We start from the raw sequence: 25,280 nt of genomic DNA on the forward strand, positions 1-25,280 counted from the left end.
CTTACAAACAGTAGATTATTTAAGCTAAATTCTACAGTTTAAAAGTGATGTACAGGGCAAATTACTTCAGGAAAATAATTGTAAATATTTCTAATTTTATTTACGTGCTATACTGCCATTGAATACGAGGAGTAAATGGCATTCACATAAACTATATGCGGGAAAGACTGTTATTGAAGAAGCTCAACACGATCCAGGACAAAGTAGCCTGCTTGACTGGCACCCCATCCACCACCTTCAACATCCACTCCCTCCACCACTGACACACAGTGGCAGCAGTATGTACCATCTACAAAGGTGTACTGCAGCAACTCACCAAGGCTCCTTCGATACCATCTTCCAAGCTCACAACCTCTATTAGCTAGAAGAAGAACTTCTAAGTGGTGGTGTTCCCATGCATCTGCCACCTTTGTCCTCCGAGATGGTTGCAACCATGGTTTTGGAAGGTGGTAAGCAGCCTTGCCGAGTTCCTGCAGTGCATCTTGTAGATGGTACACACTGTTGCCATTGTATGTCGGTGGTGGAGGAAGTGAATGTTTGTGGATGGGGTGCCAATCAAGTGGGTTGCTTTGTCCTGGATGGTGTCGCACTTTGAGTGTTGTTGGAGCTGCACATCCAGGCAAGGGGAGAGTGTGTCATCACACTTCTGTCTGGTGCCTTGTAGGTGGTGGGCAGGCTTTGTCAGGAGCTGAGTTATTTGCTGCAGGATTCCTAGCCTCTGACCTGCTCTTATAGCCACAGCATTTATATGGCTAGTCCAGTTCAGTTTCTGGTCAGTGGTAACCTCCAGGATATTGATAGTGGGGGATTCAGTGATGGTAATGCCATTGAACATCAAGGGGCGATGGTTAGATTCTCTTTCTGGAGATGGTCATTGACTGGCACTTGTGTAGCACAAATGTTACTTACCACTTCTCAGCCCAAGCCTGGATATTGTCTAGGTCTGGCTGAATTTGGACACTGACTGCTTCAGTATCTAAGGAGTTGCAAATGGTGAACAATGTGGAATCATCAGTGAACATCCCCACCTCTAACCTTATGATGAAAGAAAAGTCATTGATGAAGCAGCTGAAGATGGTTGGGCCTAGGATGCTATCCTGAGGAACTCCTGGAACTGAGATGATTGACCTCCAACAACCATAATCATCTTCCTTTATGCTAGGTATGACTGCAACAGAGAGTTTTCCTTCTGATTCCCATTGATTTCAGGTTTTGCTAGGGCTCCTTGATGCCATACTTAGTCAAATGCTGCCTTGATGTCAAGGGCAGTCATTCTCACCTCTAGAATTCAGCTCTTTTGTCCATGTTTGGCCTAAGGCTGTAATGAGATCAGGAGCTGAGTGGCCCTGGCGGAACTCAAATTGAGTGTCAGTGAGCAGTTTATTACTTAGCAAGTGCCACTTGATAGCACTGTTGATGACCCCTTCCGTCACTTTCTTGCTGATCAAGAGTAGATTGATGGGGTAGTAATTAGCTGGGTTGGATTTGTCCTCCTTTTTGTGGATGGGATATACCTGGACAATTTTCCACATTGCCAGGCAGATGCCAGTGTTGTCGCTGTATGGAACAGCTTGGCTAGGGGCATGGCAAGTTCTGGAACACAAGTACTATTGCTGGAATATTGTCAGGGCCCACAGCCTTTACACGATCCGGTGCCTTCAGCCATTTGATATCACGTGGAGTGAATCAAATTCTTTGAAGGCTGGCATCTGTGATGCTGGGAACCTCCGGAGGACTCACCACAATGTCAAATACCCCTGAATATTCAGTTCCCAGCCCTGGTCACTTACAGTTATATCTGTAATGGCTTTCAGATCATTACCATTTATTTCTATTTGGGACATCAATTCACGTATGTTGTTATGTGAATTCAATTGTAGTTAAAGCTTTACCAAGACAAAAGAAACCTATTGCCGATTTACAATGACTGAATAAATTAAATTCTGCTTTATTTACATGGCGTTTTTACCAATGTTTCAGAGAATTGCATTTCACAATTCTATTCAGTTCTCTATGTAAACTAGTTAGTGACTTTGAGTGTTGGTCAATAAATCACAGGGTTATCACTATTTGATTGCAATCTAATAGCTCAGTTTAAGTTACAATTTTAAAAATAAGTGTACCGTGTGTCCCATGTTCTGGAAGCAGTAGCTGATTATGTTTCCAATTAATTTTCATCATCAGATAAAATCAATTACTCTAACCTCAAGCTATGAACCATGTCCCTCACAGGCAGAAGGCAGCAAATCACAATATAGCTGTCACCATAGTCACACCACCAACCGCCTGTATTTGTACAGCACAGAGGCATTTTATACAGCACAGCATTTATGTAGTAAAATGTTCCCAGATGCTTCATTGGAATATAATCAAAAATAAGTTGGCAACGAGCCATTAAGAAGATATCAGGTGACAAATAACCAAAGATAAAAGCAAACAACTGCGGATGCTGGAAATCCAAAACAAAAACAAAAATACCTGGAAAAACTCAGGTCTGGCAGCATCTGTGGAGAGGAACACAGTTAACGTTTCGAGTCTGAATGACCCTTCAACAGAACTAAGCTGATTTAAGGGAGGGGGAAATGGGACAAGTAGAGCTGGATAGAGGGCCAGTGATAGGTGGAGATAACCAAAAGATGTCACAGACAAAAGGACAAAGTGGTGTTGAAGGTGGTGATATTATCTAAGGAATGTGCTAAGGGTAGAAAGCAGGACAAGCAAGGTACAGATAGCCCTAGTGGGGGTGGGGTGAAGGAATTAAAAAAGGCTAAAAGGTAGAGATAAAACAATGGATGGAAATACATTTAAAAATATGGAAGTAGGTGGGAAAAGAAAAATCTATAAAAATTATTGGAAAAAAGTGGGGGGGGGGCGGGGGAGAGAATCAGAAAGGGGGTGGGGATGGAGGAGAGTTCATGATCTAAAATTGTTGAACTCAATATTCAGTCCGGAAGGCTGTAAAGTGCCTAGTCAGAAGATGAGGTGCTGTTCCTCCAGTTTGCGTTGAGCTTCACTGGAACAATGCAGCAGGCCAAGGATGGACATGTGGGCATGAGAGCAGGGTGGAGTGTTGAAATGGTCTACTGCATTCGTTGCTCCCAATGTGGTTTCCTCTACACAGGAGACACCAAACGCAGACTGGGTGACCGCTTTGCAGAACACCTTCGGTCTGTCCGCAAGCATTACCCAGATCTCCCTGTCGCTTGCCATTTCAACACTACACCCTGCTCTCATGCCACAGCCAGTGAGCCCTTACTCACCAAGGCTTCACTCATATTACACAGTTCAAGAGGTCACAGCCACATTTGGGAAGACAGATTGTATAGCTTGCTGTTTTACCATGGTCACAATAGATACAAGATGAAAGTGACACTGAACACAAGTGACCACGCTACATTCCAGACTTTGTCACCAACATGAATGCTTACTGAGGCTCAGCAGTATAACGCTGTAATCACTATCATGGTTGTCAAGGAGAGAAGTAGACATGTTCTGCTGATTTCACACTTTTAACAGAGCAAAACCCAGTGAAGTGTCTCTTTCAAATTGGAAAAGTGGTAATTGCCAGAATTTTCCTTTGAATGCTTTTTCAAATATAAAAAAGCATTTACTTGAATCAGCTGTTAAAGAATATTGGGGCTATTGATTAGGAGACAAAGCAGCTAATTCAAAGCTGCAGCTCAGTTGCTGCTAAGTGAAGGACAATACTGCACTGTGTGGGCTATTTATAGCAATCTCTACAATAACTACTTATACTTATATTGTGTTTTAACATAATTAATTTTTCCAAGCATTTTGCAGGGCCATTAAAAACAAAGTATGACACTGAGGCACATAAGGAAATATCAGGTCAGATGACCAAATGTTTGGTCAAATAAGTGCGATTAGCATGTTTTAAAGGAAAAAACTTGAGGTAGAGAGGCTGAGAGGTGTAGGCAGGGAAGTCCAGAGCTTGGGGCTGGGCAACTCAAGGTATCCCCATCAATGCAGGAGCAATTAAAATCAGGGATGCACAAAAGGCCAGATTCAGAGGAGCGCAGATATCGTGAAGGCCTTTGTGACTGGAGGGATTGCTGAGTTAGGGATGGGCAAGACCATGGGCAGGTTTGACAGCAAGGATGAGAACTTTAAAATCAACATGTTGCTTGACCCAGATCAGCAAGCACAGGGATGATAGGGGAATGGGACTTGCTCTGAGTTAAGATACGGCAGCAGAGTTTTGGATGAGCTCAAGTTTACAGATGGTAGAATGTGGGAGTCCAGCCACGAGTGTGCTGGAATAGTTGAGTCTAGGGGTAACAAAGTCATGAACGAGGGTTTCCACAGCAGATGAGCTGAGACAGAGGCAAAGTCTGGCACAAATGAGGTCGGAAGCTTTTCTTGGGGTCAAACGTGACATTAAAGTTACAAACATACTGGCTTAAATCTCAGACCATTGTCAGGGACAGGGATGGAGTCAGTAGCTAGGGAATGGAGCTTTAAGTGGATACTGAAAACAATGGCTCTATCTTCCCAATATTTAATTGGAGGAAATTTCTGCTCATCTGGTACTGAATATCAAATAATTTAGGAGGAAATTGAGAGAGCTGAGGTGGGGTGGGGGAGTGTGGAGCTGGTGTTGTCAACAAATACATTAAAAACTCTCTGCTTTTGGATGATGTCGTCAAAAGGCAGCATGCAGATGAGAAATAGGAGACGGCCAAGGGCAGATCCTTGGAAAACAACCAGAGGTAACAATATGGGAGCAGGAAGAGAAGCCATTGTAAGTACAGTCAACTCCCGCTATTCACAACTCCCTCCATTGTGAATTTGTTTAGTTGTGCGATGTATATGTACACCAAATCACGGTTCACGGACCCAAAAAGTTGTTTACCTGTGATTTAGGATGTTAAACTCTCACCTTTCCCATGTAGAAATTGCACACTGCGTATGTGCTGTCTCTGCACATGTGCAAGTTCACCATTTGCGATTTCAGCCTTCATGAGATTTCACAGGAATGGAACCCCCGCGAATGATGGGAGTTGACTGCAAATCTCTGGCTATGATTAGATTGATAAGAATAAAACCAGCTGAGAGCAGTCCCACCCAGTTGGTCAACAATGGAGGAGGTGTTGGGAGGATGACAGTGCAGTCAACTATGTTAAGGGCTTCAGACAGGTCGAGATGGATGAAAAGGTAAAGGTTACCTTTGCCACAATCGGATAAGATGTCATTTGTGACTTTGGTAAGAGCCGTTTCAGTACAGTGGCACGGGCAGGACCCAGAATGGATGCTTCAAACCTGGAGTTCCGGGAAAGATTGGAACAGATTTGAGGTGACAACATATTCAAGAATTTGACAGGAAAGGGAGACTGGAAATAGAATGGTAGCTTGCAAGGATGGTGAGGTCAAGAGTTGGTTTGAGGGGTTGATAACAGCAGAATTAGAAGACAGAGGGACACCGTATGAAGAGAGCGCACGCACAAGAGAGCAAACAGTTTACAATAATCAGTTAACATGGAGACCAGGAGGGGAAGTTAAGTGATCAGCAAGGAAAGCTCAGACATGAATGTGACACATCCCTATTAGAATCAGGTTGTCTTGCCTCTCCCAGGAACTGGGGAGTTAGTGGATAGTATTCTTTCTCCTGCCATTTGCCCCCAGCCACTCAAACTATCTCTATGACATACAGGAGATGGGTCAAAGTGACAAGTCAAAGACAGCAACTCCAAACTAACAGGACCAGTTAATATAGGTAGGCCCACCAATTCCCCTTCCAGTCCAAGTGACGACCAAATTGTTCAGACGCTATATTCAATGTACCCATAACCAGGACTAATTAACTGCAGAGGTTCAAGAATGTGGCTCACCACCTTCAAGGGTATTTAGGAATGCACAATATTGGTGCTCACATCCCATGAATGAATAAAAGAAGTGTATTTGCTATCTCCCTCATGCACCGCAGGGGAAGCCCACAAAAGCGTCGGAAAAGATATATCTGTATGCAAATTATTGAAAATGTAATTTATTCAGCAGGGCCACCCATTTGTCCAGGATAGCACAATGCAACAACTGCCAAGACATGCCAGGGTGTAGAAGAACAGTACATGGGGCGAACTTGCCACCAGGTCCTAGCGAAGTGGTGGGCAACCTGTGGCCCATGGCCACATGCAGTCCATCAGGGTTCTGAGTGCGGACTGCGAAACATTTTGTTGACTGTTGCCCACATGCAGGGCTGCCAGATTCTGCTGGTTTTTGTCTGCGTAGTTTTTTCCCTACCAGTATTACTAAAGTGATATGCACGCAAAGCAAGGTTCTCAAACTAACCCTGATTACACACAATATTGACTGAGAGCGCCGGGTGCTCCCTCTGCATCCAAAGCGCTGCTACGGTTCAATCAGCATGCCCCACAAATTCTAGGTATGCAAGTACAGTTACTAAACTTATCCTGCGAGGCTGCTTTTGCCAGCAATTTAATTTGTCCCTAATTATACAATGTATTGCACATACCCGATTTCAATCTTGCAGCCCAAGATGAAGGATGACCACTCATGTGGCCAACTCACTAGCCTAGGCTGCCTATCTTTGTCAAAGAGGCTAGAGGTCCCAGTGTAGTCCAGACTATGCCTGGCACAATTGAAATTACACAAATCCTCAGCGTTACTTACAGATTAAAAGGACATGGCACAAGCGAGTTCCAAGAGCACTGCTGAAGCTATATACAATCAAACAGATACTTATTGAACTTCTACCCCTCTCCTCCTCCCCACTCCCAAATTCAAAACAATTTCTATTCTAGATCAAGTCAGGAGTTCCACAGAAATTTAAAAACCTCTTAAGAAATCAGAGAGGATATGTACAGGCACTCTGCTGAATCATTCTAAAGGGTTTCAGTAACAATCCAGGGTTCCCTTTTGCCATATAACAACCCACACCGGAGTGAGTGGGTTACTGGTTCACTTAGGTCTGATAGACCCCAATCCCACACCTGGACATAAGGTGTAACATCTGTCCAACTACCCTCTTCTCTGCAGAACAAAGGCCATGGGACTTGTGTGTTACCAAATGAAACAGCAATAAGTCCACCCCAGCTGTCACAACAATAACCATTCATTAAAAAAGAACAATCACAAACATCCATTGCCTGTGATTTGATAAAGGAAACAAAGTTCCCTTCACTTGCTCTCAAAGCTATGCAATGCATCAAGAATTATCCTCTCCACTCCAACTAATGCAACAATAGGCCTCGGATAGAAAGTGACAAACAGAGTCTGACATTCAAAGTCTAATCTCATTAGCATATTAAACACTGGCCCTCTATCCAGCTCTACCTGTCCCACCCTCCACCCCCTGTCCTTAAACCAGCTTATATTTCACCTCTTTTCTATTTTTACTTAGTTCTGATGAAGAGTCATACAGACGTTAACTGTGTTCCTCTCCGCAGATGCTGTCAGACCTGCTGAGTTTTTCCAGGTATTTTTATTTTTGTTTTGGATTTCCAGCATCGGCAGTTTTTTGCTTTTATCTTAGTGTTTAATTGACTGCCACTTTTCTTCAAGGAATGCCTACCGTGAAGAAGTATTGCTCTTCTCTCCGAAAGGATTTCCGTATCTCTCTTTTGCCTTGTTCACCTTCATTGCTTTCCATTTCTCGCCTGGTGTTTGACAAGGTGTTTACTAAAACCCGCTTTCACAGCCATATCTCCTTTCTCAGTGACTGTGTCCGTCTCCAACTTACCCCACGTGGATTTCAAATGAAGTTCCATCCCTCATGTTTCGAACACACCCAGGATTACAGGTATCTCCGGCACATACAACACTCCTCAGACTGCTGTTCTTGTCGCATTCTGAGATCCACACTCAGTGCCATGCGCCGCCATATGAACACACTTGACCTCTCCCTCCAGCAGCACCGCTGCACCCTATTTCTAAGCTGCCCGTGCCCCCAGTTTCATTTAATTCTTCATCTCATCTGACACAACAAGAAACTTTGTCTCTTTCTTTCAGGTGCAAAGGAACGCAAGCTCCAACAACTCATCGACACCAACACCCGCCCAGGATCCTCCACTCCTGCCTGTCCCTCTGTCCCCATCCCGTCTTCCAATCCCAGCCCTGGCCATGTATTCACCATGCTCCCTGACCTTCCCCTCTCCGATGCTGAACGTTCAGTGCTCAGCAAAGGACTTAGTTTCATACTCTTGCACCCTCATCTCAATGAATTTTGGGATCAGCACGATGCTGAACTCCTCTTCCGCCGCCTTCATCTCCGTGCTCACTTCTTTGGGCAGGAGTCCTATCACCGCTCAAAAGATCCTTTTACCCACCTCCAATATTCTCCCTCCACCTGGACCTCTCCCTCTGGATTCTTACCTTCTCTTGATCTTTTCATTGAGAACTGTCGGTGTGACATTAGTCATCTCAATTTCTCTGCTCCTCTCACCCACTCTAACTTGTCTCTCTCTGAATTTGCTGCACTCCGTTCTCTCAGGTCCAATCCTGGCATGGTCATCAAACCTGCTGACAAGGTTGGTGCTGCTGTCTGGCGCACTGACCTCTACCTCGCAGAGGCTGAGCGTCAACTCGCAGACACTTCCTCCTACCTCCCCCTGGACCATGACCCCACCACTGAACATCAAGCCATTGTTTCCAGGACTGTTACTGACCTCATCTGCTCTGGAGATCTTCCTTCCACAACTTCCAACCTCAGTCTCCCAACCTCGGACGGCCTGCTTCTACCTCCTACCCAAAATCCACAAACAGGACTGTCCCGGCTGACCGATCATGTCAGCCTTTTCCTGCCCTATGGAACTCATTTCTTGCTATCTTGACTCCATTCTCTCTCCCCTTGTCCAGTCCCCTCCCACCTACATCCGGGATTCCTCTGACACCCTACATCATATCAATAATTTCCAGTTCCCTGGCCCCAACCGCCTCTTCACCATGGACATCCAATCCCTCTACACCTCTATCCCCCAGCGGGATGGTCTGATGGCTCTCCGCTTCTTCCTCGAACAGAGGCCCGAACAATCCCCATCCACTACTACTCTCCTCCGTCTGGCTGAACTTGTTCTCACACTGAACAATTTCTCCTTTAACTCCTCTCACTTCCTCCAAATAAAAGGTGTGGCTATGGGTACGCGCATGGGCCCCAGTTATACCTGTCTCTTTATGGGGTATGTGGAACATTCCTTGTTCCAGTCTAACTCTGGCCCCCTCCCACAACTCTTTCTCCGGTACATTGATGATTACTTCGTTGCTGCTTCATGCTGTCGTCTGGATCTGGAAACATTTATTAATTTTGCTTCCAATTTCCACCCCTCCATCATTTTCACACGGTCCATCCCTGATACTTCCCTTCCCTCCCTTGACCTCTCTGTCTCAATTTCTGGTGATAGACTGTCCACCAATATCCATTACAAGCCTACCGACTCCCACAGCTACCTCGACTACAGCTCCTCACACAGCGCTTCCTGTAAGGACTCCATCCCATTCTCTCAGTTCCTTTGCCTCTGTTGCATCTGTTCTGATGATGCCACTTTCAAAAACAGTTCCTCTGACACGTCTTCCTTAAATCGAGGTTTTCCACCCACAGTGGTTGACAGGGCCCTCAACCATATCCGGTCCATCTCCCACACATCCACCCTCACACCTTTCTCTACCTCCCAGAGCCATGATAGGGTCCCCCTTGTCCTCCCTTATCACCCCACTAGCCTCCGCATTCAAAGGATCATCCTCCGCCATTTCCGCCAACTCCAGCATGATGCCACCACCAAACGCATCTTCCCTTTACCACCCCTTGCAGCATTCTGCAGGGATCGTTCCCTCCGGAACACCCTGGTCCACTCCTTCATCACCCCCTACACATCAACCCTCTCTCACGGTATCTTCCCATGCAACCGCAGAAGGTGCAACACCCGCCCCTTTACTTCCCCTTTTCTCACCGTCCAAGGGCCCAAACACTCCTTTCAAGTGAAGCAGCATTTCACTTGCACTTCCCTCAATTTAGTCTACCGCATTCGTTGCTCCCAATGCGGTTTCCGCTACATTAGAGAGAACAAACGCAGCCTGGGTAACCGCTTTGCAGAACACCTTCGGTCTATCCGCAAGCATGACCAAGACCTCCCTGTCGTTTGTCATTTTAACATTCCACCCTGCTCTCATGCCCATCCTTGGCCTGCTGCATTGTTCCAGTGAAGCTCAATGCAAACTGGAAGAACAGCACCTCATCTTCCGACTAGGCACTTTACAGCCTTCCGGACTGAATATTGAGTTCAACAATTTTAGATCATGAACTATCTCCTCCATCCCCACCCCCTTTTTGATTCCCCCGATTTTTTTTCCGATAATTTATATAGATTTTTCTTTTCCCACCTATTTCCATTATTTTTAAATGTATTTCCATCCATTGTTTTATCTCTACCTTTTAGCCTATTTCGATCCCTTCCCTTCACCCCACCCCCACTAGGGCTATCTGTATCTTGCTTGTCCTGCTTTCTACCCTTAATTGGCACATTCCTTAGACACCACTTTGTCCTTTTGGTTATCTCCACCTATCAATGGCCCTCTATCCAGCTCTACCTGTCCCACCCCCCCTCCCCCTTTAAACCAGCTTATATTTCACCTCTTTTCTATTTTTACTTAGTTCTGTTGAAGAGTCATATGGACTTGAAACGTTAACTTTTTCCTTTCCGCAGGTGCTGCCAGACCTGCTGAGTTTTTCCAGGTACTTTTATTTTTGTTACTGGAACTTCAGACTTGAAACTCAGCATGAAGCTTCCACCTGGATCATTAACCCTTCTCTCAGAGTCGAGACATTTTCAATGTCCAAATCTTTCTCCAAGTAGAAAATTCTGAAGCGTTCTACCGGCAGCATTAATCTATATTGCCCCACAAATACTACCTGACCTGTTGTGTACCTTCAGCATTTGTAACTTCTGTTGTTTTTTGGGGAATAGCAGTTGGCCATCCATCCCTTCAAGATTGTGCTGCTATCCGATTAGTCTGCTCAAACCCACTTTGATTTCTACTGATGGGAGAGTCATTAAGGCAACCTGCCATCTCAACACCTTTTAAACACAGTTTAGTGTGGCTTTTGCTGCAGAAGATGACACTGGGCTGAGAAGGTGCAGGATCTGGAGGGTCTCAGTTTGTCTGGGGCCTCTTCTCAGCCAGCTGAACTTTTCATTTCTGTTCACCTCTTCCAACGTCCTTCCAGTCAGCCTCCAGAGGTCATGGCCGTCAGTGGTTCTCTACCTGTTGCCAGTGTCAATGTCCGCCATCTCCATATCTCCTTTGCAGGTATCCTTGTAGTGGAGATATGGGCACCCAGGAGGTTGTGACCCAGTACCTAGTTCACTGCACAGCAAGTCTTTGGATATACGGCCGTCATTCTTTCGACGAATGTGGCCAAGCCAGTGCAGATGTCATTGGCTTAGCAATAATTGTCTCTAGTTCCTAACAATACAGTTTAAGTTATATTTGTAGGTGCTAGGAACGAGTTGAAGCTTTAAGTTTAAGTTTAATTTGTATTTCTGTATTTGTGTGTTAAGAATGGGGGGGAACTTGAGTTTTAGTTTCACTTTAGAAGATGCCAGTATTTTAATGAGGTTTATGGTTCTTGAAGGGGAGTTAAAACAAACACAAGGTAGAGAAAAAACTGTGCTGCTGCCTAGCAACAGGGGCTTAGAGAGAGGCACCCACAGACACAGAAAACCAGAAAAGTAGTTTCATTTCAGTTGGAAGCCAGAAGAAGTTGGACACAGAAGGGGGGAACTGTAGAGAGAGCAGATTTCCCGAAAGAACCAACATGTCCCAAAGCCAAGGAGCGAGACAGAAAGGAGGGGGCTCCAACAAGACCTTCTAGTCAAAGGAAGAACAGGAGTCTGGAAAAGGACCTGCTCAGTGGAAGTGAAAGTAAGGAGCAGAGAGGTTCCAAGATTAAAGGGAGAAAGCTGCAGGTCACAGAATTAAAGCAAAAATAGGCTTGCAAGAAGCCAGAAGATCCAAGGAGACAGCCAAGGTCTGTAACTCCTTACTATGGGCTTTGAAGCAGTGGTGTTCTGTTGGCATGGCTGAGCACTTAAAAGAGTGTGCATGGAAGGTAAAGCTTGAATGCACGTGGCAATCCAGGGAGACGAACATCGGAAGGCGAGTTCAAAACCCTGGTGATGGACCCCTTGTGGAATGCGTCCGAGAGAAAGCATTGTTTGGGAGAAGGTTCCAAAGCAGGTTCTTCAAGAATGGAGATTGGAAACCCTCATGTAAAAGATGGAGATCAGTGAGACCAGTTCACTCACTGAGAGACACGCATCTGGGAGTCGATGAGAGATCCAAAATATCTGTTTGGAATCACTTGGTTTCTGAGTGTGGTGTGCCTGACCACAGGTCACCTATTGGTTTATATGGACTGTGTACTTACTGTGATCAGTAGAATATAAAATAGTTTTAGTAACTTGTGTTATCCTTACAAATCGGAATATATCTGTAAAGGTATAGGTGTGGGTGAAGGACTATTATAATATATTTCATCTTTTCGTGTTTAATAAATGTTTTCTTTTGTTAAAAATTCATCAGCTGACTCCTGTGACTTCTTTAGCTGCACTGCACCTTTCTAAAAAAAGAAATAAAAGTTAGGGTTTATCAAGCCAGGTTCCACCCTGGGATCTGATTTGTCCAGTAGGAACATCAGCTGGGATCATAACAGTATGCTGATGGAATTAGAATGCTCCAAGCGCTGGCATTGACTGGGAGTCCCATTCCAGGGCCTGAGCACTTTGAAGTCTGGAGAGTGCTACATTTTTGAGCATATTCATCAGCTGAGACATTAAACTGACAGCCAGTCTGCCTGCTCAGTTGGGGTTTAAGATCTGACATTACTCTCAGCCAACGTCAAACAGTTTAACTCATTATCAAACTGGTTTTAGCACTAAGATAAAAGCAAAATACTGCGGAAGCTGGGAATCTGAAACAAAAACAGAAAATGCTGGAAAAACACAGCAGGTCTAACAGCATCTGTGGAGAGAAAAACAGAGTTAAAGTTTCAAGTCCATATGGCTCCTTCAGATTTTAGAACTTGCTGTGCATTAACAATTTTGCCTAGAATGCTACATTATAGACTCAAAATAATTGGCACAAGAGTTTAGAGTGAGATGAGGAGAAATGAAGAGGGAGTTTTATTTTGTATCTTACCCTGTGCTTTACCTGCCCTGCATTTAAACCCATCATTGGTACCAGCTTTGATCAAGTGAAGGCAAACAAATCCCTGAGACAAAACCAATGGCTCAGAAGGTAAAAAACCCTCTCCTTTTAATTTTTTCTCTCTCTTGCACAGGATGTGGGCATTGCTGGCTTAGCCAGCATTTATTGCCCTTGAGGTGGTGGTGAGATCTGGTATGACTTTTCTATAGCTGTTTGGTTCAAATGAGTGGCCTGTCATGCCATTTCAGAGGGCAGTTAAGAATCAACTACATTGTGGCGTCACATGTAGGCCAGACGGGTGAGGAAAGCAAATTTTCTTCCCTAAAAGTCATTAGTGAACCAGTTAGGTTTTTATGACAAGCTTTCAATTCCAGATTTATTAATTAAATTTAAATTCCACCAGCTACCATGGTGGGACTCGAACTCTTATCCCAAGTCTGGAGCTGAAGATTACTAATCCAGTGACATTACCATTATGCCACCGTCTTCTAATATCCCCAGAGGCTCATTTACAGGAACAGATGCCAACTGCTTTGCAACTTGTTGATAATGAGATGTGCCCCTGTGATCTGACAGTGTGATACAAACTTTGTCATTGTTAATTAACATATCCTACTTGCACTCATTAAGCCTATTTGTTGACAGAAACAATCCTTCCATGAGGGATTAACCTTTGTGGTACAAAGGGAACACTGGCAATAATTGTTTTTAAAAACAGAGTGCATTAAGTACTGTATTGTGATTTTTCCACACACCATTACTGAATATCAAAATACTTAGACTTTTCTGAACACATTCCTTTGTCATCTTTTAAAAGTAAATATTTAATTGCACAAATCTTGTCCAAGAATGATATTGTATGCCTTTTCTCTGACTGGGGTCAGCCTCTCATGGTGAAGGTGCCTGTGAGGGTCTAGACAAAGCTGCCATTGTCTCCACACCCACTCATCCAAGAGGTCAAGAAATATAAGGCTTAATAAGGAAAACTGTGGTCACAATTATGCGATTCAAAGCAATGTGCCTTCATGCAATACAACCCTAAACTTCCTAACAGTACCCTCTCAATATCACCCCAGTCTTAAAAAACCTATTCTTCACCCACTCCCGCCCCATCCTTGTAAACTACTATCCCATCACCATTATCCCTTTGCTCTCCAGTCTTTGAACACGATGTTACTTATCCAATCTCATTCCATCTTTCCGATAACTCCAAAATTTCTTCAATCATATTTGCACCCCGCCATTACACTGTAACCTTGGCATCCTCTTCTCCCATCTCACATTCCTTTCTTTGCCCCCACCCCAGCCACTCCTCCACTAACCAACATTTTATAGACCTTTAATGTTAAGAACACCTAGAAGCATTTCACAAGTATGAGGAAAAAGGAGCATTAATGCTAGATCATAAAAGAGAGATTAGGAAGGCAGTCAAAAGTTTGATAAAAGTGGGTCTGGAAGAAATATTTTTTGAAAAACAGGTTCAGATCAGGAATTTCAGTTATTGCTTTCCTTAGAGAAAGCAAGGCTGAGAAAAGATCCGGCAGAGGTATTAAAAATCATGAGGGGTCTGGACAGAGTAGATAGAGGGAAACTGTTCCCACTCAGGAAAGGATCGAGAACGAGAGGGCACAAATTCAAAGGAATTAGTGAAAGACGAAATGACAATATGAAGAAAAACATTTTCCATGCAGCTAGTGGTCAGGGATCTGGAATGTACTGCCTGAGTGTGTGGTGGAGGCAGGTTCAACTGAAGCATTCAAAATTGAATTAGACTATCTGAAAAGGAAAAATGTGCAGGGTTACGGGAAGAAGGTTGGGGGAATGGCGTTAGGTCAGTTACTCATTCGGAGAACCAGTGCATGCACAGTGGGCCAAATGACCTCCTTCTGTGCTGTGATAATTACGTGAATTCCCAAGATTAGAAAAAAGGCAGCTGAACACACTGCAACCAATGGAGGGGCAAAGGGAAGTTCAGAAAATGCTGTCATAACAGGTTGGTGAAATACAGTATCTCAAGAGAATCTGCTCAGTGTGAGAGAGGGAGCCAGCACATTAACATCACTATTCTTAAATAAATATACAAATGGTTCCAAGATATGCCAATTATGAACATAAAATAGGTGGCTTCTGAAACTAATTAACCTTCCCTGTTCTCGTTAGGGCAGGGAAAGGTCATTATGTGTCTTCACACTGATATACTGTTAAGAAAGCCAGAAGATATGTCACGTAGGAGGATAGCTGCAAGGAAATTAACACAGGTAAAAAGGTTTCCCTCAGAGAAATAGCTTATTTTTAGAAAAGCTGACATCTTAGAGGAATTTCCCCATCAGAGATAGCATACTGGGGACACAAGGGATCAATTCTAAACAAACATGCTTCCAGACTAAAAAGCTGAAAGGATTGCAAAGTGTCAGTAATGTCAACTACACTGCCTCTAAAATTCAAGATTATAACTCAAAATGAGTACAGTTCCTTCTTTAGGTGATGAAAAAGGGTTTCAGCAGGGTACCACACAACTAAAAAGCACCCCCAAACACCAGCACTTTAACGTAACACATAGAAAACGGAAAGTGTGGCTAGCTTCAGCTTAGAGCTATTTTTCATCAAGAGTGAGAAAAAGACACAAATGAACTGAAAAATGAAGCTCAATGTTTCCATAAATTACACCAAACTTTAGCAAGTAACCTTATCACTTAATCACATGTATCATAATGAAGAATCTATGTATATGCCCTGTCAGACCAATATATCCTTGAGATGAGGTACCCACAACTAAACAGACTACTCCTGATGGGGTATATAACCAAGATTACTTCTCCTTAAAATGCACAGGAACAGGAGGGGGCCTTTCAGACACTCAAGCCTGCTCCACTATTACATTAGATCTTCTAAATTTCTTGGTGCATTTTCCCTTATCTAACAAGTAAACTAACCTCAGTTTTTAAACTTTAAATGCCATCTCCCCACACCCTCCCCCCCCATATCCCCTCTGCTTTCTCCCCACACCCTCCCCCCCATGTCCCCTCTGCTTTCTCCCCACACCCTCCCCCCCATGTCCCCTCTGCTTTCTCCCCACACCCTCCCCCCCATGTCCCCTCTGCTTTCTCCCCACACCCTCCCCCCCATGTCCCCTCTGCTTTCTCCCCACACCCTCCCCCCCATGTCCCCTCTGCTTTCTCCCCACACCCTCCCCCCCATGTCCCCTCTGCTTTCTCCCCACACCCTCCCCCCCCATGTCCCCTCTGCTTTCTCCCCACACCCTCCCCCCCATGTCCCCTCTGCTTTCTCCCCACACCCTCCCCCCCATGTCCCCTCTGCTTTCTCCCCACACCCTCCCCCCCATGTCCCCTCTGCTTTCTCCCCACACCCTCTCCCCCCCATGTCCCCTCTGCTTTCTCCCCACACCCTCCCCCCCATGTCCCCTCTGCTTTCTCCCCACACCCTCTCCCCCCCCATGTCCCCTCTGCTTTCTCCCCACACCCTCCCCCCCATGTCCCCTCTGCTTTCTCCCCACACCCTCCCCCCCCATGTCCCCTCTGCTTTCTCCCCACACCCTCCGCCCCATGTCCCCTCTGCTTTCTCCCCACACCCTCCCCCCCATGTCCCCTCTGCTTTCTCCCCCCGCCACTCTCCCCCCCATGTTCCCTCTGCTTTCTCCCCACACCCTCCCCCCCATATCCCCTCTGCTTTCTCCCCACACCCTCCCCCCCCATGTCCCCTCTGCTTTCTCCCCACACCCTCCCCCCCCATGTCCCCTCTGCTTTCTCCCCACACCCTCCCCCCCATGTCCCCTCTGCTTTCTCCCCACACCCTCCCCCCCCATGTCCCCTCTGCTTTCTCCCCACACCCTCCCCCCATGTCCCCTCTGCTTTCTCCCCACACCCTCCCCCCCATGTTCCCTCTGCTTTCTCCCCACACCCTCCCCCCCATGTCCCCTCTGCTTTCTCCCCACACCCTCCCCCCATGTCCCCTCTGCTTTCTCCCCACACCCTCTCCCCCCCATGTCCCCTCTGCTTTCTCCCCACACCCTCCCCCCCCATGTCCCCTCTGCTTTCTCCCCACACCCTCCCCCCCCATGTCCCCTCTGCTTTCTCCCCACACCCTCCCCCCCATGTCCCCTCTGCTTTCTCCCCACACCCTCCCCCCCATGTCCCCTCTGCTTTCTCCCCCCGCCACTCTCCCCCCCATGTCCCCTCTGCTTTCTCCCCACACCCTCCCCCCCCATGTCCCCTCTGCTTTCTCCCCACACCCTCCCCCCCCCATGTCCCCTCTGCTTTCTCCCCACACCCTCCGCCCCATGTCCCCTCTGCTTTCTCCCCACACCCTCCCCCCCATGTCCCCTCTGCTTTCTCCCCACACCCTCCCCCCCCATGTCCCCTCTGCTTTCTCCCCACACCCTCCCCCCCCCCATGTCCCCTCTGCTTTCTCCCCACACCCTCCCCCCCCATGTCCCCTCTGCTTTCTCCCCACACCCTCCCCCCCCATGTCCCCTCTGCTTTCTCCCCACACCCTCTCCCCCCCATGTCCCCTCTGCTTTCTCCCCACACCCTCTCCCCCCCATGTCCCCTCTGCTTTCTCCCCACACCCTCCCCCCCATGTTCCCTCTGCTTTCTCCCCACACCCTCCCCCCCATGTCCCCTCTGCTTTCTCCCCACACCCTCCCCCCCCATGTCCCCTCTGCTTTCTCCCCACACCCTCCCCCCCCATGTCCCCTCTGCTTTCTCCCCACACCCTCCCCCCCATGTCCCCTCTGCTTTCTCCCCACACCCTCCCCCCCCATGTCCCCTCTGCTTTCTCCCCACACCCTCCCCCCCATGTCCCCTCTGCTTTCTCTCCCCCCCATGTTCCCTCTGCTTTCTCCCCCCGCCACTCTCCCCCCCATGTCCCCTCTGCTTTCTCCCCACACCCTCCCCCCCATGTCCCCTCTGCTTTCTCCCCCCGCCACTCTCCCCCCCCATGTCCCCTCTGCTTTCTCCCCACACCCTCCCCCCCCATGTCCCCTCTGCTTTCTCCCCACACCCTCCCCCCCCCATGTCCCCTCTGCTTTCTCCCCACACCCTCCCCCCCCATGTCCCCTCTGCTTTCTCCCCACACCCTCTCCCCCCCATGTCCCCTCTGCTTTCTCCCCACACCCTCCCCCCCCCCATGTCCCCTCTGCTTTCTCCCCACACCCTCCCCCCATGTCCCCTCTGCTTTCTCCCCACACCCTCCCCCCCCATGTCCCCTCTGCTTTCTCCCCACACCCTCCCCCCCATGTCCCCTCTGCTTTCTCCCCACACCCTCCCCCCCCATGTCCCCTCTGCTTTCTCCCCACACCCTCCCCCCCATGTCCCCTCTGCTTTCTCCCCACACCCTCCCCCCCCATGTCCCCTCTGCTTTCTCCCCACACCCTCCCCCCCATGTCCCCTCTGCTTTCTCCCCACACCCTCCCCCCCCATGTCCCCTCTGCTTTCTCCCCACACCCTCCCCCCCCATGTCCCCTCTGCTTTCTCCCCACACCCTCTCCCCCCCATGTCCCCTCTGCTTTCTCCCCACACCCTCCCCCCCCATGTCCCCTCTGCTTTCTCCCCACACCCTCTCCCCCCCATGTCCCCTCTGCTTTCTCCCCACACCCTCCCCCCCCATGTCCCCTCTGCTTTCTCCCCACACCCTCCCCCCCATGTCCCCTCTGCTTTCTCCCCACACCCTCCCCCCCCATGTCCCCTCTGCTTTCTCCCCACACTCTCCCCCCCATATCCCCTCTGCTTTCTCCCCACACTCTCCCCCCCATGTCCCCTCTGCTTTCTCCCCACACCCTCCCCCCCCATGTCCCCTCTGCTTTCTCCCCACACCCTCCCCCCCCATGTCCCCTCTGCTTTCTCCCCACACCCTCCCCCCCCCATGTCCCCTCTGCTTTCTCCCCACACCCTCCCCCCCCATGTCCCCTCTGCTTTCTCCCCACACCCTCCCCCCCCATGTCCCCTCTGCTTTCTCCCCACACCCTCCCCCCCCATGTCCCCTCTGCTTTCTCCCCACACCCTCTCCCCCCCATGTCCCCTCTGCTTTCTCCCCACACCCTCCCCCCCATGTCCCCTCTGCTTTCTCCCCACACCCTCCCCCCCATGTCCCCTCTGCTTTCTCCCCCCGCCACTCTCCCCCCCATGTCCCCTCTGCTTTCTCCCCCCGCCACTCTCCCCCCCATGTCCCCTCTGCTTTCTCCCCCCGCCACTCTCCCCCCCATGTCCCCTCTGCTTTCTCCCCACACCCTCCCCCCCCATGTCCCCTCTGCTTTCTCCCCACACCCTCCCCCCCATGTCCCCTCTGCTTTCTCCCCACACCCCCTCCCCCCCCATGTCCCCTCTGCTTTCTCCCCACACCCTCTCCCCCCCATGTCCCCTCTGCTTTCTCCCCACACCCTCTCCCCCCCATGTCCCCTCTGCTTTCTCCCCACACCCTCCCCCCCATGTCCCCTCTGCTTTCTCCCCACACCCTCCCCCCCATGTCCCCTCTGCTTTCTCCCCACACCCTCCCCCCCATGTCCCCTCTGCTTTCTCCCCACACCCTCCCCCCCATGTCCCCTCTGCTTTCTCCCCACACCCTCCCCCCCATGTCCCCTCTGCTTTCTCCCCACACCCTCCCCCCCCATGTCCCCTCTGCTTTCTCCCCCCGCCACTCTCCCCCCCATGTCCCCTCTGCTTTCTCCCCACACCCTCCCCCCCCATGTCCCCTCTGCTTTCTCCCCCCGCCACTCTCCCCCCCATGTCCCCTCTGCTTTCTCCCCACACCCTCCCCCCCATGTCCCCTCTGCTTTCTCCCCACACCCTCCCCCCCCATGTCCCCTCTGCTTTCTCCCCACACCCTCCCCCCCCCATGTCCCCTCTGCTTTCTCCCCCCGCCACTCTCCCCCCCATGTCCCCTCTGCTTTCTCCCCCCGCCACTCTCCCCCCACATCTTCCCTCTCCTTTCTCACCCCCCGCCATACTCCCCCCCGCCCCCCCCCCCCGCCATACTGCCCCCGAACCCTAACAGCTATTCTGAAAGAGCAGGAAGGGGGTGGGGGTGGGGGTGGGGGGGGGTGGTGGTGGACATTACTGGCTGCCTGAGTCTGCCCGGACCTTTCTCGAACGAAAAGGGGTTTCCTACCTGATCGGAAAGATGGGGTTGAAGTGTCCCATAGCAGCTGGAGGCCAACTCTCTCTCTCTCTCTCTCTCTCTCTGACCGCCGCCCCCCACCCCACCCCACCCCCTCTGCGAGGGTCAGTCCCGGCCAGACACCCGCTCCAACCTCCGGCTGCTTCACCGAGCGCTCTGCGCAGGCCCAGTCTGACCGCCGGACGCGCATGCTCGGTAACCGTTTCTGCGCGCGAGCAACGGCTGAAACTGCGGCGCCGCCATCTTGATAATGGGCTCATGGGCACTTCATTGGAGGCGTCAGGTAACGACTCACTCATTCTCCTTTATATATGGGCTGTCTTTTAATTCATCACGCTGATTTATCAATGGGAAAAGTAAAATTTGTTAAGCAGCTATAGTTACCTTCCAAATCTGCGACCTCTACCGACCAACAGAATAAGGGCTACAGACAAGCCTCCACCATCCTGACTTGGAAATATAATCGCCGGTCCTTCACTGTCTGGGGCAAAATCCCTCCCTAACACAACATGAATTGCGGCAGACCAAAAACAGAATGACCTGGAAAAACTCAGCGGGTCTGGCAGCATCGGCGGAGAAGAAAAGAGTTGACGTTTCGAGTCCTCATGACCCTTCGACAGAACTTGTGTGAATAAAAGAAAGGGGTGAAATATAAGCTGGTTTAAGGTGTGTGTGTGTGTGTGTGTGTGGGGGGGGAGGGGGTGTGTGGGTGGTCGACTACAGCTCCTCACACCCCGCTTCCTGTAAGGACTCCGTCCCATTCTCTCAGTTCCTTCGCCTCCGTCGCATCTGTTCCGATGATGCTACCTTCAAAAACAGTTCCTCTGACATGTCCTCCTTCTTCCTTAACCGAGGTTTTCCACCCACGGTCGTTGACAGGGCCCTCAACCTTGTCCGGCCCATCTCCCGCGCATCCGCCCTCACGCCTTCTCCTCCCTCCCAGAAACATGATAGGGTCCCCCTTGTCCTCACTTATCACCCCACCAGCCTCCGCATTCAAAGGATCATCCTCTGCCATTTCCACCAACTCCAGCATGATGCCACCACCAAACACATCTTCCCTTCACCCCCCCTTATCGGCATTCCGTAGGGATCGTTCCCTCCTGGACATCCTGGTCCACTTCTCCATCACCCCCAACTCCTCAACCCCCTCCTATGGCACCACCCCATGCCCACGCAAAAGATGTAACACCTGCCCCTTCACTTCCTCTCTCCTCACCGTCCAAGGGCCAAACACTCCTTTCAAGTGAAGCAGCATTTCACTTGCATTTCCCCCAACTTAGTCTACTGCATTCGTTGCTCACAATGTGGTTTCCTCTACATTGGAGAGACCAAACGTAAACTGGGTGACCGCTTTGCAGAACACCTGCGGTCTGCCCGCAAGAATGACCCAAACCTCCCTGTCGCTTGCCATTTTAACACTCCACCCTGCTCTCTTGCCCACATGTCTGTCCTTGGCTTGCTGCATTGTTCCAGTGAAGCCCAACGCAAACTGGAGGAACAACATCTCATCTTCCGACTAGGCACTTGACAGCCTTCCGGACTGAATATTGAATTCAACAACTTTAGGTCTTGAGCTCCCTCCTCCATCCCCACCCTCTTTCTGTTTCTTCCCCCTTCCTTTTGTTTTTTCCAATAAATTATATAGATTTTTCTTTTCCCACCAATTTCCATTATTTTAAAATATTTTTAAATCTTTTATGCTCCCCCACCCCCACTAGAGCTGTACCTTGAGTGCCCTACCATCCATTCTTAATTAGCACATTCATTTAGATAATATCACCAACTTTAACACCTATGTGTTCTTTTGTTCTGTTGTCTGTGACATCTTTTGATGATCTGCTTCTATCTATCACTGCTTGTTTGTCCCTACAACCACACCAACCACCTCCACTTCTCTCCCCCCACCCAAACCGCACCCCCCCTCCCCCCCCCAACACACACACACACACACACACACACCTTAAACCAGCTTATATTTCACCCCTTTCTTTTATTCACTCAAGTTCTGTCGAAGGGTCATGAGGATTCGAAACATCAACTCTTTTCTTCTCCACCGATGCTGCCAGACCTGCTCAGTTTTTCCAGATAATTCTGTTTTTGTTTTGGATTTTTAGCATCCGCAGTTTTTTTGTTTTTATGAATTGCAGCAGTTCTGGAAGGCTGTTCGTTACCACCTTGAAGACAATTAGGGATGGACAATAAATGCTGACCTCGTCAGTGACACTTACATCCCATGAACAAATTTTTAAAAAGAGCATGATTAGCATAGCTCTTTGATGGTGCTTCTTCTTCCTTAAATCTCTGAACCCAGTTACTATTTCTTATTTTTCTCCTCTTGGTTGATGTTTGTTTTCTATAAAGTTGAGCTATTGGTCTCCCTTAGGATGTAATATTATAAATATGCCCTGTTGTTCTTGACTGAGAAATAGCAACAAGCAGTTATTTTACCCCTATTCATCTTCGTAATTTATGTTTCACTCTAACGTCCAGTATGTTAATCACTTCTTTTCAGAAAGTCATTGAGCTTGCAGAGGTTGGAAAGTCCCCATGGGTAAGATTAAAGTTTGTTGGGATTGATAGAAACAAGCCACCTGTGCCCACTGTTTGTTTTAAATAAAGAATACCCTTTTTCTCATATTTGCACGTAAGAAACAAAATTTATTTGCTGCTTGTGGCTCCATCCTCAAAGCCTCTTTACTCTATCACCATCACCACACCTGAATTCTACATTCTTTGTTGCTGCTCAACTCCAATGTGTTGAACAAAGCTGTAAATCATTACATGAGTTAATCCCTGTAATTTAAACTGGCTCTTTTCTCTCCCTACCCAGCAGTTCGTGCTGGCATGATTCATGGAATGTTGGGTACGCTGACTGCTTACATTATGGTAAGCCTGTGTCCCACTACATTGAAAGTAGTTGCAAGTCAGAAGCCTTTATAAAGGGCTATTTTTCATTTGTCGGCTTTTCTGGAGGTTGTTTTCTCAAAGCTGTTGGCCAATTTGATGGCTAAATGATACATTAATTTCTTACAAAAATGTTTCTGTCATTTTATTGGATTCTTTGAATGGTATTAAAATATCCGCGTACTAATTAATACCTTTCGTCTAATCACTATCACTTTATACCATGAAATTCTAACCACTGAAACAAGTATTTTATTATTTGATCCTTTTCATTTGAAAAGGTGACGGAATGATGTTTAATAGCGATTTCAAAGGAATTTGGATATATACTTGGAAAGAATAATATCGTTGGGCAATGGGGAAAGAACAGAGGAGTGGGACTAATACTAATTGAAACTTTCAAAGAGGTATTGGGTTGAATATCCTTCTTCTGTGCTCGATGGTCCTGTTTACAAATCATAGGTTCATAGATCAAAAATTGTAAACCCGTACATGAACAAGTGCAATCGGAGTGATTGCAACAATTGTTGAGGTATCTCCCTGCTGAGCATCATGGGAAAGGTATTTGCCAGTCTTACCATTGTCAGACTGCAGATCTTGGCTGAACATATCTATCCTGAATCGCAGTGTGGTTTCAGAACTGGAAGATTCATAATTGAAATGATCTTAGTCCAGAAGCTACGGGGGAAATGCCATGAACAAAGGAGACCACTATATATATTGCCTTCATCAATCTCACCAAGGGACTCAGCCATGTGAGCAGAGTTGGTTTATTTAAGCTGTTGGAGAAAACTGGCTACCTGCTGAAGCCACTCAAAGGGGTCTCCTCTTTCCATGACAACATAATAGGGAGAGGTGGTGGCACAGTGGTATTGTCACTGGACTGTTAATCCAGAGACCCATGGTAATGCTCTGGGGACCTGGGTTTGAATCCCAATACTTCAGATGGTGGAATTTGGATTTAATAAATACCTGAAAATTAAAAATCTAATGATGAAACCCATCTTGTTCACCAATGCCTTTTAGGGAAGGAAATCTGCCATCCTCACTTGGTCAAGCCACTCAGTTGTATCAAACCGTGACAAAATCAATAAAAAGGAATGAAACCAGACTGACCACCGGGCATCGACAACAGCAAACCCAGCAGTGTCCTCCTTACTAACATCTGGGGGCTTGTGCCAAAATTGGGAGAGCTGTCTCACAGACTAGTCAAGTAACAGCCTGACATAGTCATCCTCACTGAATCATACCTTACAGATCATGTCCCAGACTCCACCATCTCCATCCCTGGGTGGCGGCACAGCAGTATACGGTCGGGAGGCAGTTGCCCAGGGAGTATTCAACATCAACTCCGGACCCCATGAAGTCTCATGGCTGGTCAAATATGGGCAAGGAAACCTCCTGCTGATTACCACATACCACCCTACTCCCCCCCCACCCCCCAACTCTCGCCACAACCCTGAATCAGTACTTCTCCATGTTGAATACCACTTGGAGGAAGCACTGAGAGTGGCAAGGGTATAGAATGTATTCTGGGTGGGGGACTTCAACGTCCATCACTAAGAGTGGCTCAGAAGCACCACCACAGACCGAGCTGGCCGAGTCCTAAAGGGCATAGTTGTTAGACTCAGTCTGAGGCAGGTGGTGAGGGAACCAACAAGAGGGTAAAACATTCTTGACCTCATCCTCACCAACCTGCCTGCTGCAGATGCATCTGTCCATGACAGTATTGGCAGGAGTGACCACTGCTCAGTCGTTGTGGAGATGACATCTCGTCTTTACATTGAGGATACACTCCATCGTGTTGTGTGGCATTACCACCATGCTAAATGGGATAGATTTCGAACAGATCTAGCAACTCAAGACTGGGCATCCATGAGGCCATGGGCCATCATCAGCAGCAGAATTGTACTCAACCACAATCTGTAACCTCATGGCCCAGCATATTCCCCCACTCTACCATTACTACCAAGCTAGTGGATCAACCCAGGTTCAATGAAGAGTGCAGGAGGGCATGCCAGGAGCAGCACCAGGCATACCTAAAAATTAGGTGTCAACCTGGTGAT

The 25,280-nt window shown here is 48.2% G+C and overlaps 1 protein-coding gene across 2 annotated transcripts in view; it reads right to left on the reverse strand.

The window, feature by feature from the left end:
- The window catches only part of LOC121293779 (monocyte to macrophage differentiation factor-like), a 41,319-nt gene extending 20,941 nt beyond the window's left edge, over positions 1-20,378 (reverse strand). The window contains exon 1 of one of the 2 annotated variants that reach the window (XM_041217097.1): positions 20,299-20,378. In XM_041217097.1, coding sequence (XP_041073031.1) covers positions 20,299-20,330 — 32 coding nt within the window. In that variant the 5' untranslated portion in view covers positions 20,331-20,378. Of the gene's footprint in view, positions 1-2,478; positions 2,484-20,298 lie in introns of those variants that run through there. The other variant, XM_041217100.1, reaches the window with a different exon arrangement.
- Between the last annotated feature and the right edge of the window lie 4,902 nt (positions 20,379-25,280).

The sequence above is a fragment of the Carcharodon carcharias genome, chromosome 22 (genome assembly GCF_017639515.1).
Source record: "Carcharodon carcharias isolate sCarCar2 chromosome 22, sCarCar2.pri, whole genome shotgun sequence".
NCBI classification, from domain to species: domain Eukaryota; kingdom Metazoa; phylum Chordata; class Chondrichthyes; order Lamniformes; family Lamnidae; genus Carcharodon; species Carcharodon carcharias.